Raw genomic sequence first — 13,173 nt, forward strand, 5'->3', positions numbered from 1 at the left:
CTCAGCACCCTCCCAAGCTTGTTTGCATACTAAATTTTGTGTTTTTATTAGGTAGAAAGAGTGCAAAGAAAGAGGCCCCAAACCTAAGTATTTCCCCTAGCTGGTTCTCTCCCTTGTTTTTCCTAATACACAGTCTGTACCTATGACATGCAGGCAGTGCTGTGAAGGTTTAAAAAATAAATAAATTGAAAACAAAACCTGGGAGTAGAACCACTATAGTTGTAGACAGGAACAACAGAAAAAAACAAACAAACCAAAAACCACAGTATTTTAGCAACTGGTAACATTTACCCCCACACATCCAATACAGAATAAACACTCCTTGTATAAAATAATGAGGACAAACACAGTGTTAACATACGGCCATTGTTTGAAGCGAAATACAGGTTCAGCTTTCACAGTACAGCTCCAGTCCTACTACTAAGCTCTACAGGCTTTACACCACCTTTTAGACTGAAGAAACAAGCAGAAATGGATGCTCAGTCACTCTGAGTGCCTGCCACCAGCGTGGGCTACACAGGAGGATGAAGACGGGAAGGTCATACAGGCTGAGAACGCTGCGAGCTGTTCTGCCAGCAAGCCTGGTCCAGCTGCTGGATCCCAACATGGGGCTACAATCCATAGAGATTCACCAAGTAAAGCAAGAGATACAAATGCTAAAAGGACATTGTTCCATTACCTTTGGAAAAGCTACAAGGAGAACTCAGAAGATTTCCCCTCTTGGGCATGACCTGCTAGCTTTGGAAAAGAGTGGAAATGCATTCTTGTTTTTCCTCTTTTAGAGACACAGAATCTGCCCGACAAAGAAATCTGAAGTATATTTCTGTCACTCTTTCTGACTGCGTGTCCATCTCTAGCATCATCCTTCCTCACTGCAAATCTCTGCAAAGGAGGAAGTTTAAATGCTTTGATCTGAGGAGGACAGCCCCAGCCAGCAGCAGCAAACCCCAAAGCACACAGATCTTTTGTTCTTTTGATTCTGCCTTCCTTTGCCTCCTCAGACCTGAACAATAACAATAAAAAAAGATCTCTGCTCCCCAGACCTCAACAGCACCAACTACCATCTCCCCACAAAAGCTCTCTTACATTCTCCTCTAAAAACAGCGTAGGACAAGAGGAAAACCATGCAGAACAGAGTTTAAACTTACAAACTCTCATCAACACATGATACAGAATTTTGAAATTTCTTTTTTCTTCTACTTCACCTTTTCCAATAAACAGGCAGGAAAGATGTCTGTTAGTGTGAATAATTATAACCTCCAACGGAAAGAGGAGAGCCAATTAATTCCCAAAGAAAAAGACTAGGTGGAAAAGCATTTGAATTCACAGAGTCCAATGAAAACAAAGCCAAGTGAGAGGAAATGCATTTAAAAAATGTAAATTAGCTTACGTCCCTTTGTACTATAAGGGAACCGAGATTCTATGAGCATATCTGTGTTTGACTTCAGATAAGAGGGATGCTTTTGAAGCCAACTTTGCAATGATGCTCACATACTGTGTGCTGTGCTTCTCTTGGTACCACAGAACAGTCCCAGAGCATGAAGGCTCTCTCCCCCACAGGACTAAACCAGATGACACCAAGCAGGAACCCACTGTCGGCACAACTAATGCTGGGCACCCAGTCTGCAGGGCCAGGCTAGAGCAGGCCTGCAGGCGCACAGCATAGACATCTTGTCCTCAAGCTCCAGGCTCTGTGCTCTGCTCCTGCTAGGCCACATTGCTCGACAGCATGGTGCAGTCTGCTAGATTGAGAAAGCCCATTTCTCTCCCTAAGGCTTCAAATTTAAATAATTCACCATTCAGATGACTTTTGTTTTCTTCAGTGGATTGTATGTTTTAAACAGCTTGTGCAAAGCAAGTGTAGTGCTGCCAGCAGGAGCAGGGAGGAAACCATCCCTCTGTACTCAGCTCTGGTAAGGCCTCACCTTGAGTACTGCGTTCAGTCTCTTCAGCCCCTCGCTATAAGACAGACATTGAGGGTCCAAAGTATGTCCAGAGAAGGGCACAAAGCTGTGAGGGCTCTGAGGTTTGTGGGGGGAGGCAAAGGGAATGGGGATTGTTCAGTCTGGAGGAGACTCGAGACCCTTAATCGCTCTCTACAGCTGCCTAAAAGGAGACTGCAGTAAGGTGGGAGGGTGATCAATCTGTTTTTCCAGGTAACAACAATAGACAAGAGGGAATGGTTTCTTTCCCTTTCACAATGGGAATTGTGAAAGGGAAGGTTCAGGTTGGATATTAGGAAAAACTTCACAGAAGGAGTCACTGGGCATTCGAACAAGCTGTGCAGGGCAGTGGCAGAGTCACCATCTTCTGGAGGTGCTCAAGAACTGTGTGCGGATGTGGCACTCACAGACATGGTCAGTGGGCATGGTGGAGATGGGTTGACAGGACTAGATGATCTTAGTGGTCTTTTCCAACCATAATGATTCTGTGATTCTAAGGAGCACTAAGCGGGACTGACTGTTACCTCACAGCAGGACACACATACACTGTGAAGAGCTGACCAGGCTTTCAGGTATTTGAATTCCAACTTTCCTCCCATTCTAAACTTGAGAAAACAACAAGCCCAAGGGCAGAGAACCACAGTCATGTCTCATTAGAAAAGAACAATCTACACTTCAGTTTTCTGTTTCCTTGTTCCCAGACATGTTAATATTCAATAATGTAGGAGACTTGTAGTTATATGGCCACAAACTCCATATTTTGAGTTAGATAAGGAGAGTTTTTGTCTATTTCACTTGATGCATCATCACAAAGCAAGTTCTCTGAGCCATTTAGTTAACAAGAAGCATGCTGCTAGCTCCAGTCAATGCAGAATTACAACTATGGTCTGCAGCACCAAGTGCTCCCCTTCAAAATGAGGGTAGATGAGTGTGTGAACCAGAGCAGGGCTGATAAATGCAGGAAGCAAAATTCGCAGAAAAAAAACAAAGGAAAAGCATGAACTGTCTTTTTAAAGTGAGATTTTGCAAAGGAGCCCAGAGAGCTCCTCAAATTCATGGTTCAGAGACTCTAAAAAAAAAAGTCTCAGCTTGAACTGCTCCACTGCTGTGTTTTCTTCAGCCCCAATGACACAAGACGTAGCTAATCCAGAAAAAGACACTGCAAAGTCCGATCTTCATTACCATAACCTCCTACCTTAGCAAAGTGGACGTGAGGATGAAGAGTCATCATCAAAACACATCAAAAGCTGTGCTTCTTCTAACGTGTAGATGATACACGCATGCACAGAAAAAAAGAAACACCATTGACATTTTCCTGGGAACTGCATTTGTTGCAGTTCTGTTTTGTACAAGACAACTACTGGTTATACAATAGATTGCGCCATCCTCAACCACTTCTTATCATGTTCATTTATCCACTACAATATTCAAGGTGGGCAATTGCTTGACAGATTGGAAACATTACCTCTGCACCTACAATAGAGTAGACAGGCCTAATCCTGTCTCATTTTTGCCTGAGCAGTTCAGACCATTCCTTTTCACATGCCTCAACATTTGCAAGAGGTTCACAAGGTCTTTTGTACTTCAGCCCCTTCTTCTCCATCGCTCACCTCCTTTCCCAGTGTAGTAAATTATAACCTACATCACTGTGAGGTGCCCTACTGCAGAAAACAGCAAGGAGTTCTGGAGGTTAGTTCATAAACAACATGGAAGAGCAACAGGATTTTGTACGGCCTTGAGCACAGCATCAGAACTATGCTATAAAAATTCCCTGCTCCTGTTGCAAGCATATACCATTCCGGAAGATGAATGCTCTGAGCTCAAGACTGAATGGGAGAAAATACACATTTTCATTAACATCATGCATTCAGTCCTAACACAAAGTATGAGGCTGGCAATATCTGCTACTGCTGCATTAACCTTAAAAATGACTACTGAAGGATGCTGACAAATTAATACAATTTTTTTTTCTTTTTTTAAATGCATTTGCTCCTTATTACACTTAAGCACTGTTTTTGACTTGCGTAGTTCCAAATCAACATGGAACCTAATGAACAAATAAGAAATTAATACAATAATTTCTTTAAAACAAATAGAAGCACAAAACCTTTCATAATGAACATTGTTCCTTTAAATAAATATCCACAGATACTTTCTGCTGCTTGCAAGTCTGCTCATGATTCCTGCAATACCTGAAGCTACTTCTGAAATAGAAAAGCATTTTAACTTGAGATAAGTTGTGCACACGTGACAATGTGGATTTTGTAGATAAACTGCAGAAGAAGGTCGCTATGGGGGTACTTAACAAAGGTACTTTGTGTTCTTCTGTAAATAGTTTTACATTTTTAAGTAACCAACTCTTATCTGTAACCTTTCCTGTATTGGGTTATGTGAAAAGATGGTATTCTACAAACACCATTTAGGGTTCAAACACAGTTTTGATTAAGGAAAACAACGGCCTTATAAAATTAAAGAGGTTCCCAAGATGCATAAGAGTTGAAGACAGGAGGTTATATTAACTCTGTTTTAGAAAGCATAATTATGCCTTTGTATTTTAAAGAACATTTTTCTAGGCTATTAATAGCAGCCTATGATTTTTCCATGTCTTTTTACATAACATGCTGCAGTACCTGCTCAACTCACCTACCGAAGCAATTAAACCACACTTTGCACTGTCACATCAGAAAGTGCTTTCCCTCTTTTCACTTTATCCAAAAAAACACGCCAGTGTTTTACAGTGCTTAATTACGGAAATGATATCATTCACTTGGAGCAGTGTGGAAAACTGTAGTGTGCTTGTTAACTACTGAGTCCTCTCAACTCTGCCTATGTGCCAGGCATCAAAATGGAGTCCCTTTTTCACATAGTTCTGCCACCTAACAAGGGCAGCCCTCTGTGCTGTGCAAACCAAGCACACCCCTACAGACACGTGTGCAGCTCTTTCTGTCAGCCCGCATTTGCCTGGGTGGAACTGATTGAAAACGAGACCGAGAAAGGAGGAAGTGAGCCTCCTTTTCTGTTGGATCTGCAAGTATTAATTCAAGCACAGAAGCAACAGGAAAATAAAACTCTCTGTCTGTTGAGAGGGATGACTGACAAGGCACAAAGAATGAAGTTGGTAAGGAAAAAAAAATTCAAAAAGATGCTTTCAAGACAAGACATGATTCAGACCACAGCTGATCTCTAGCTTGTTTTATATTATATCCTTTAGACAGGCTGAGCACAGTGGGCTGGGAAGTACAAGTTCCCAAAACACAACTGTGAGCACGAAGGTATGGACTGTATATAAAGGAGATCTGCACCGTCCATGCAGATGGCATACACGGTTCAAGTATACCTAGAGGCAAAGGGTCTTATAAGAGTCACCTTTTGGTTCCCTTTTTTCCATTTCTTCATGTTTCAGATGAAAGCAGATGTTCTTTCACGTCCTTCCTGAAGGACCCTACTCTTGGTCCTTGGGATGGTGAAGTTCTGCTCTCCCCTCCTCCAGCACCATTTGCCCAAGACACTAAGACTGAGCAGATCTACCTCCAAAGCAGGCTGGCAATGCAGTGCTGCTTGTACCCTTCCAAGAGCACACCACCATGCTGGGGCTGGAATTTCTTCTTCTGCTAGCAGCTGGGAACAGATTGTTCCAGTGTCAGCTCTACAGAAAAGCAACGGTAATAACATCTGAATCTTTCATCATGATGAAATTAAAATCCAGCCACAGTGCCAGCATGTACTCCTGTCAGACAGGGGGACATCTCAATTCAGGATCTCTCAATACCCCATCTCCCTACTGGTTTCTTAACCTCCATATGATCTAGTCTTGTTGGAGGGCTAGGACCTCTCCCTGCACTTCCATCCCCCGCAGACACACCAGAACTAAATGATGCTGGGAATACTGAAGCCTACTGCTGCAAAATGAGCAGCATTAACTTTTTAGTCTTCAACATCCTACCCAAAGTCCAGAGAAAGAAAATAAAGCAGAATATTTTCTCCCATTTGTTCCATGAGTCTCATTCCAGTTGAATGATGTGGTGCAGAAAGAAGTCAGCATAGTGTCACCTTACAGCTTTTTCCTGTTACACAAAATTAGGGGATTTTTTCCTCCTTCACAGGGAGATTTATGTTTCTTTTGAATGCTTTTATCTATAAAATGATGTTCTTACAGCTGATTTGTCTACACAGCACTCAGATTTGAAAACCTAATTACATTTGCCTTGGCATCATGATTACCTGTAGGAACACCAAAATGCAATCCATAGTTGTCCCATTGAGGAGTTATAAATAAAGTTATCTAGCTTTCTATTATTTTTATCTCACCAATATTATACAGAAAAGTCCATGAAAATGCAAAGACTTATTTACAGAAATAACTTTATGCATTGACCCTTGATTTAACTGAGTAATTCCATTCATACATAAATGCATACTTAAGAGCTTGCAGGATCTGGGGTCAGAAAGAACATAAAACTTTTGCCATCCAAGACAAACAGGAAAAAAAACACATTTCAATTGTGGGGAGAGAGTCTTTCTTTCCCTAAGCCTCAAAATTGCCAGTCTAATTTATAATAACATTATAATAACATAGGCAAAAGTAAAGTAAAACTGCTTACTAAGAACATGTAATTGTCCTTTATATTTGTATACAGGACAATGGGGCAGTTTTTAATAAAAAGATAGGTAGATACATCAACATTTCTTAAAGAACGCAAGCCAGCCTTTGTTTAACTTTCCATTCACTTCTAAATTTTCCGTAACAGAAAACTTTCCTTCAGCAAAAACTCTGAAACGCAGCCACTAAGAGCAATGTTGACTCTGAAACACATCATTAAAACAGAAAATACATTTAGCATTCATGACAGGAAGGCAGTTGCTACACATAAAACACAGTAGCCACTGTAGAGGAACCTCACAGTTCCTTAAATAAGTACTCTCTAGATCTGCATACTGCATCCTGAAAAGTAAACCCTAAGATGCATGCCAGAGAGGTTCTCAAAAGCATCTTATTGGCACATCATGTTTTCTCCAAGCAGCAGTGAAATTTTCCTCTCCTAACAGATCTTATGAGTTCTTTATCCTGTTCCTGCAGGAAACAAAACTTTGCTAAGACCCTCTTATGAATCAAAAACTTCTCTGCAAACTGTAGGCTGGTAGATATATGATAAACGATGCGATTTCCATTTCCTAGCAATCACATCTTACAACAAGCTGGCAAGGATTTATCAGTCAGGTTACTGAGGCAGCCAGCTCTACGCCTCACTGCACCTGCCGTGTCACCATGCCTGCTGTGTTGTGGCAGTCCCACACCCCTCAGAGGCCATCCTGTCTGTACAGCTGTTTGCAAGAAAGGACTACTTGTGTCCTCAGAGGTACAAGAGTATGTCCAGACACAAATCTTACGGGTATTTGTATTGCTCAAACAGAATCGGATATTTAACATGGGGTAAGAGTTTGTGCCTACAGAAGTCGCAATGCAGAGAAGTTCCAAAAAATATAACTGAACTCCTGTATTTTCAGATTAAACTATACAGTTTACATCTGCGTAGTGGAGAACTTGACTGAGAGACAAAGAACAGCTGAAATAAGGAACAAATAAATCATGGTTTGGTTCTGAATCACTGTTCACACTTCTTGTCTTTATCTCACTGCAAACTCCCCACTCTACAGAGACTCCAGAGAGCCTACCTGGTATTCACTACTCTGAACTCAAACCACAGAATCTTCATTACTGGAGATTTTTTTTTTTCCTTCCTTTCAAACAGAACATTTCAGATCATTTATTTGTATTTTGGTTGTTTTCAACTGCTCCAATCAAAGCTATATCCTCCACCAGAATAATTCACAAACTCATAACAGCTACTGATTAAAATACACTTACTATAGAAAAGCTGTAATCTAACTATTGTCATTATCTCATCTACCTACCAACCATCAAACTATGTTCCTGTGATGGTCTGGGGGGCTGGTGAGTCACATGGATGCCCCAATCCTCACCTCTCTACCGTGCCTGCAGAAGTAGCATGCAGCAACTTAACAAAATGGGCCAGCCTGCCTGCCTGAACAGGAGCTTTCCTGATAAAAAGAAAGCAACTGAGCTGGCTTTAGGGTCATTTCACTTCAAAACCTGTCAAGCTTTGATACTTTCTTTCAGAGACAGCTCTGCCTTAGTGCCTGTCTTTAAAGATGACTAATTAATGCCCTAGTAGTTGTGTACACTATGTTCTGTCCCAGCTCCTCTTCATAGTTGACACCAAAGAGGTTTCTTTCTTGTCTGATGAATATTATCTTTCTGATTGGTTGAAGATATCTGCTGAGCATCACAGTGAAAGGTGAAATATGCCAGAGCAAGCTTCCGAGCAATTTTCTTTAAAGCTCTGTAAATTAAGGAAACAAGGCTGATGCAGCTATGCTGTCCATTGGCATATGTATCCTCCTATGACTGTATTACAATAACTTCTGAACCACTGGTCAGCCTCAAATGACATCTGAAATAGGACAGTGGTTCCATGTATTCCAAGGAAGCAACAGGGAAAGGTTCAAACCTGTGCCCTGACCACAGGAATCACAGAATAGTTTGGGTTGGAAAGGACCTCCAAGCCCACCCAGTCCCTCCCCATGCCATGGGCACGGCTGCCACCCAGCAGCTCAGCTGCCCAGGGCTCCATCCAACCTGGCCTTGAGCACCTCCAGAGATGGAGCACCACAGCTTACATGGGCAGCTGTGCCAGTGCCTCACCAACCTCTGAGTAATTAATTTCTTCCTAAAGGCATGTAAAGATCAGAGATGGGTGCCAGTTCGTGAGGATGCTGGGCTGGCCTCAATCAGCATGTGCACAGCTCAGAAAGTAAATGGGGCTTTATGCTTCCTTCACAGGGCTCACGAGTAGCTTGCAAGCTGGGTGCACAAGGACAGCAAGTCTTTTCCTGGCATCAAAGACTTCAACATGGCCTGCAGAGCTGGAAACAAGCCGCAGCAGGACACTGATGCAACCACTCAAACGGCCCCTATTACAGAGTCTTAATCCCCCTCTTGAATATCCCCTCTTTGAGGTGGCACAGGACAGCCATTTAGCCTCCTGAAATGACTGAAGTCACCAAAGCATCCCCTCCTTCAGAGGCAGCAATGATCAGTGTACACAAGGTCACACACCTATGAAAAGACTTAGTTCAGCATGTGCACTTTCCATTCACTTCTCAGACCATTAAATCGCTGTTTTCACGCTGTTCTTGTCTACATCATTCTAAAACCCAGGCTGACTGAAGGGCTTTAGGTTCAGTGAATAACAGAGCCTCAATTGCACACAAAAGGTCCGATGCAATTCCAGTGGCTCACAAGCAAATGCCTGAGGCTGGCACGATTCCAGAGGGTGGACAGTGCCCTCCACTTCTCTTCTGCTCCTCCTTCGGGACTCTGCCTGTAACACACTCGTTTCAAAGCAGCTCCTCTTTCGTCCAGCTCTGCAGTAAAACTGGGGTGCTTCCCGGAGCGCTTGTACCCAGCAAGGCCCACAACAGCCAGGCATGCCTACAATTTCAGCACCTGTCTTTATTGCCTCTCTTTGGAAGATGAATACCTGGCCAAAACATCACTATTCTTAAATACCCAAATGCTTTCATGTCTTCAATGAAAGTCTGAGTTTGTGCATAACAAAACTCTGGCAGTGAATGGAAAGCTGAGCGAGGAAGTTGTCTACCCTCTGCATTGTCAGAGCTGAAAGAGACAGGAGGTGGAAGACACAAGCGATTTCTAATGGGTAGAAACAAACTGAATCTTTACAAGCTTTAATAATCATACATTTATTTCAGAATTAGACAGGAAATGAGATTTGTTCTGCAGGTAAATACATTCTGAAGATAAATCCACTTGAAGCATGGTAGCTTGAACGCCTTTTCTTACAGAATCCCCCTTCCCCCAGCAATTACTCAGCAGATATCCCTTTCTGTTGCCAGATGCTCCGAGTACAAATTCTCCCTCCCATCTGCTGTCATACAGTGACATCGACAAACACAACTGTAAGCACTGCTTAAACTCCAAATCCACTCACTGATTTGTTTCCTTGGCAAAACCACACTGCTTCCTTACAACCTGAGCCACTGGGAAAAGCTGTGCATAGAAAAGGAAACTTCACATATGGAAATGACAGTATTTTTTGCAAAGAAAATAATGGCAATAAGAATCATAGGCATAAAGAAAAACAAGTGAATGGGGTCATTACCCAACCTCCAGACTCTGTAATGACTTTAAACCAGTGTTGTTGAAACCTTGTTCCACAGAAGTCCTCGCTAATTGAGATGAGGCTATTGAATGAATTAATTCAATGCAAAATAAAACGTGGCACAACCTGGCCCCAGGTTCTGCCACCTAGCTGAGACAAACTTCTTCAGCCCCAGACGAGAGCCTTAGGCATCAACAAGCCAACTCCTGCACCAGTGTTTTTCCCTTTCATGTAATTACACACTAGCCTCCAAGCAGCTCCATGTTCCTCCCTGTGCCACTTGTGCCTTGTGAATATGCACAGAGCTCAAACCCAAACCACGTTAATGATAACCTTGTTAAATATAAACCAGTCTGCAATTATACAAACTGCTAACACAAACAAAAAAAAAATCAGGAAGCTCTGATTGTGCATCAACAATGGTTTCTGAAAACTAAACAAAAACAACAACATGATGCCCAAGAGGGTACCAGAAGGTGGTTCTTTGTGCCTACACACAGAGGACTGCTCTGTCAAATGACACAAACTCACTTCCAAGCCTGCTGCAAGGAGAGCAAACGGGTGGGAAGAGAGGCAGCAGCCGTACACACGAACTACAGAAATCTGATTTTCCTGGCGGCTGCTCTGTGCCTTCACGGCTGTCTCTGGGCAGTCACTGCCATGCCAGGCCCCCGCCACCCACCCTTGCTTCCTGCAGGGCAGCACAGGCTGCGTGAGCACCTGCTTTGAGGCTGGTGCCAGCCACGTGCATGTCTGTGATTTACCTTTGAGTTGCACTGAGCTCATCCAGGCATCGGGGTCTGTACAGCAGCGTTTCATTGAAATGAAGAGAAAAGGCTGGGCAAAGCCACTGCATGCATGCTGCCATCCTACCCCTTCAGCTATATGAATTAAACAGCAGAAAAAGACATGTTCCAAAACAGAAATAAATTTGTCAAACACAGGCCAAGGCCTGTCCCAGCCTGCGCATGTGCCGTATCACAGCCACCAGCACAGCCATGGGGCTTTGGATCTCTGGTCTGCAGACAAGAGCAGTATTACCTCCCTGTGTTAATTCTGAAAAGCAGAGTCATGGAAGGAGGAACCCAGAGGGTGGCAAGCAGATGCATAGCAAAGTAACAAGAGGTTGAGGAAGAAATGATGTGGGTGCGACTAAGCATCACTCCAGGACCGGGAGCAGGATGCATGGGTGCAAGGGAAAGCGAGGAGGATGCTCCGGAGCACTCACTACAATAAACACTCAGAGAGAAGACAGGCTGTAACCCAGCGGTGGGCTACGGGCTGGAAGGTAGGACTGACACCTGGGGGGCAGCACCAGAAAGCAACCAGTAGACCCAGGCGGAGGGTGAGAAACAGGGAGCATAGCTGAAACAACCGCCTCCCGAACACCTGGGATTTCTGCGAGCCAGTTGGTTCTGAGAGCGATTTTTCAGCGGCGATCCATGCTTAATTACCCTTACGAGCCTTTGCAATAACAACATGTGACTCAAAGCCTACCTATGTGTCCGACGGAGAAGCAAAGAGGGAGTGTGGCGAATGGGGAATGTGGGAGCGGCAGCCGGTGCGGGCTCCGAAAGCGGTCCCCTCTCCCCCTCCAGCCTCGATACCCGAGAGCGCTGCTGGAGAAGCGCAGGCAGCTCATTTTGCACCCGCAGAGCAAGCAGCCCATACGCATTTGCACATTTCTACACACGCTCGCAGCTTCTCAGCACAAAGTCTCCGCTTCTCGAGCGGATGGGATGAGCTCGCCTCGAGGCAAAGCAGCCCCGCGGCGAGCGGCAGCCCACGAGCACACCTAGCGCGGGCGACCAAAGGGCGTCCCGGGAAGCCGGCGGCGCGGCCCGCCCCTCCGCCCCGACCCGCGGCCCGCCCGAGAAGCGCCGCGGCAGCGGGGAGCCCGCAGCCCGTCGCACGGCCCGCGGACGGGGCTCAGCACCTGCCCGGCCCCGCGCCAGCCCCTCCCCTCCGCCTCGCCCCCCGGCGCCACTTACCGGGATCGCTGCAGCTCGAAGGCGGCGGCGGGGCCGGGCTGCCCCGGCTCGCAGCAGCCGGGGCCCTGGGGGCTGGCACGACCGAAGGGAGCGGGCAGCACTCCGGCCGTGAAGGAGTTGAGGCGGCCGCGGCTCCCCGCCGGCCCCGCGGCGCCCAGGAAGGCGGCGGCCGGCACCTGCACGGCGGCGAACGCGTCCTCCTCCTCGTCCTCCTCCTCCTCGCGAGGCCGGGGCGGGTCGGCGGGCGCGGCCGGGGGGCTGCCGAGCCGCGGCGGCGGGGCCTGGCGGGGCCTGGAGGCGGCGGCGGAGCCGTCGGCGCCCGGCGGCGGGGGCCGCCCGTCGAGGGAGATGCTGGTGAGGAAGGAGAGCGCGGCCTGCCTGCGCCGGGGGTCGCCGCGCAACGGCGGCGGCGGCGGCCCTTTCCTGGGGCACGACTCTGGCGGCGGCAGGGGCCCGGCGGCCGCGGGGCTGCCCGGACTGGCGGCGGCCGCCGCCATTGTCGGCCCCCTTCCCTCCCCGCTTTCCTCCCGCCGGCCGCCGCCTCTCTCTCTGCCGCCCTTCAGGCCGGCGGGCTAGCGAGGCGCGGGCGGGCGGCGGGACATGGGTGCCATCGGGGGGGCTGCCGCCCCGTCGGGCCACATGGATGGGAACGCGCGGTGCTGCCCTCCGCCCGGCCGTGCCGAGCCCCCGCCGCCTGCCCTGCCCCTATTTATGGGTGCAGCCGCGCGGCGCAGCGCCCCGTGCAACAACACGGCAATCACGTGTGGGAAACGGGGAGCTGGAGGAAAACAAAAGCCCGGCCAGCAACCCGGAGGAGGAGGAGGAGGAGGAGGGAGAAGGGTGGGTCTCTGCGAGCTCCCTCCTTTCAACCTCTCTCGGTGTGCTTTTTTTTTTTTTTTTTTTTTCTCCCCCCCCCTCTTCCCTCCTCCTCCTCCTCCTCCTCCTCCTCTTCTTCTTCCCTTCCTGGATGCGTGGGGGCGGGCGGGAGCCGGGGGAGGTGGAGTCTGTGCCCGCGGTGTGCGGCACGTGGCCCGC

General features: G+C 46.9%; 1 protein-coding gene across 2 annotated transcripts in view; it reads right to left on the reverse strand.

The window, feature by feature from the left end:
* CABLES1 (Cdk5 and Abl enzyme substrate 1) overlaps positions 1–12,926 on the reverse strand; it is a 70,302-nt gene extending 57,376 nt beyond the window's left edge. The window contains exon 1 of one of the 2 annotated variants that reach the window (XM_048938812.1): positions 11,645–11,665. Coding sequence is in view for 1 of the 2 variants with exons in the window: in XM_048938811.1 (XP_048794768.1) it covers positions 12,139–12,635 (497 nt within the window). In the remaining variant the exon portion in view is untranslated. Of the gene's footprint in view, positions 1–11,644; positions 11,666–12,138 lie in introns of those variants that run through there. The other variant, XM_048938811.1, reaches the window with a different exon arrangement.
* Positions 12,927–13,173: the final 247 nt, after the last annotated feature.

This window comes from Lagopus muta, chromosome 3 (genome assembly GCF_023343835.1).
Source record: "Lagopus muta isolate bLagMut1 chromosome 3, bLagMut1 primary, whole genome shotgun sequence".
In the NCBI taxonomy this organism is placed as follows: domain Eukaryota; kingdom Metazoa; phylum Chordata; class Aves; order Galliformes; family Phasianidae; genus Lagopus; species Lagopus muta.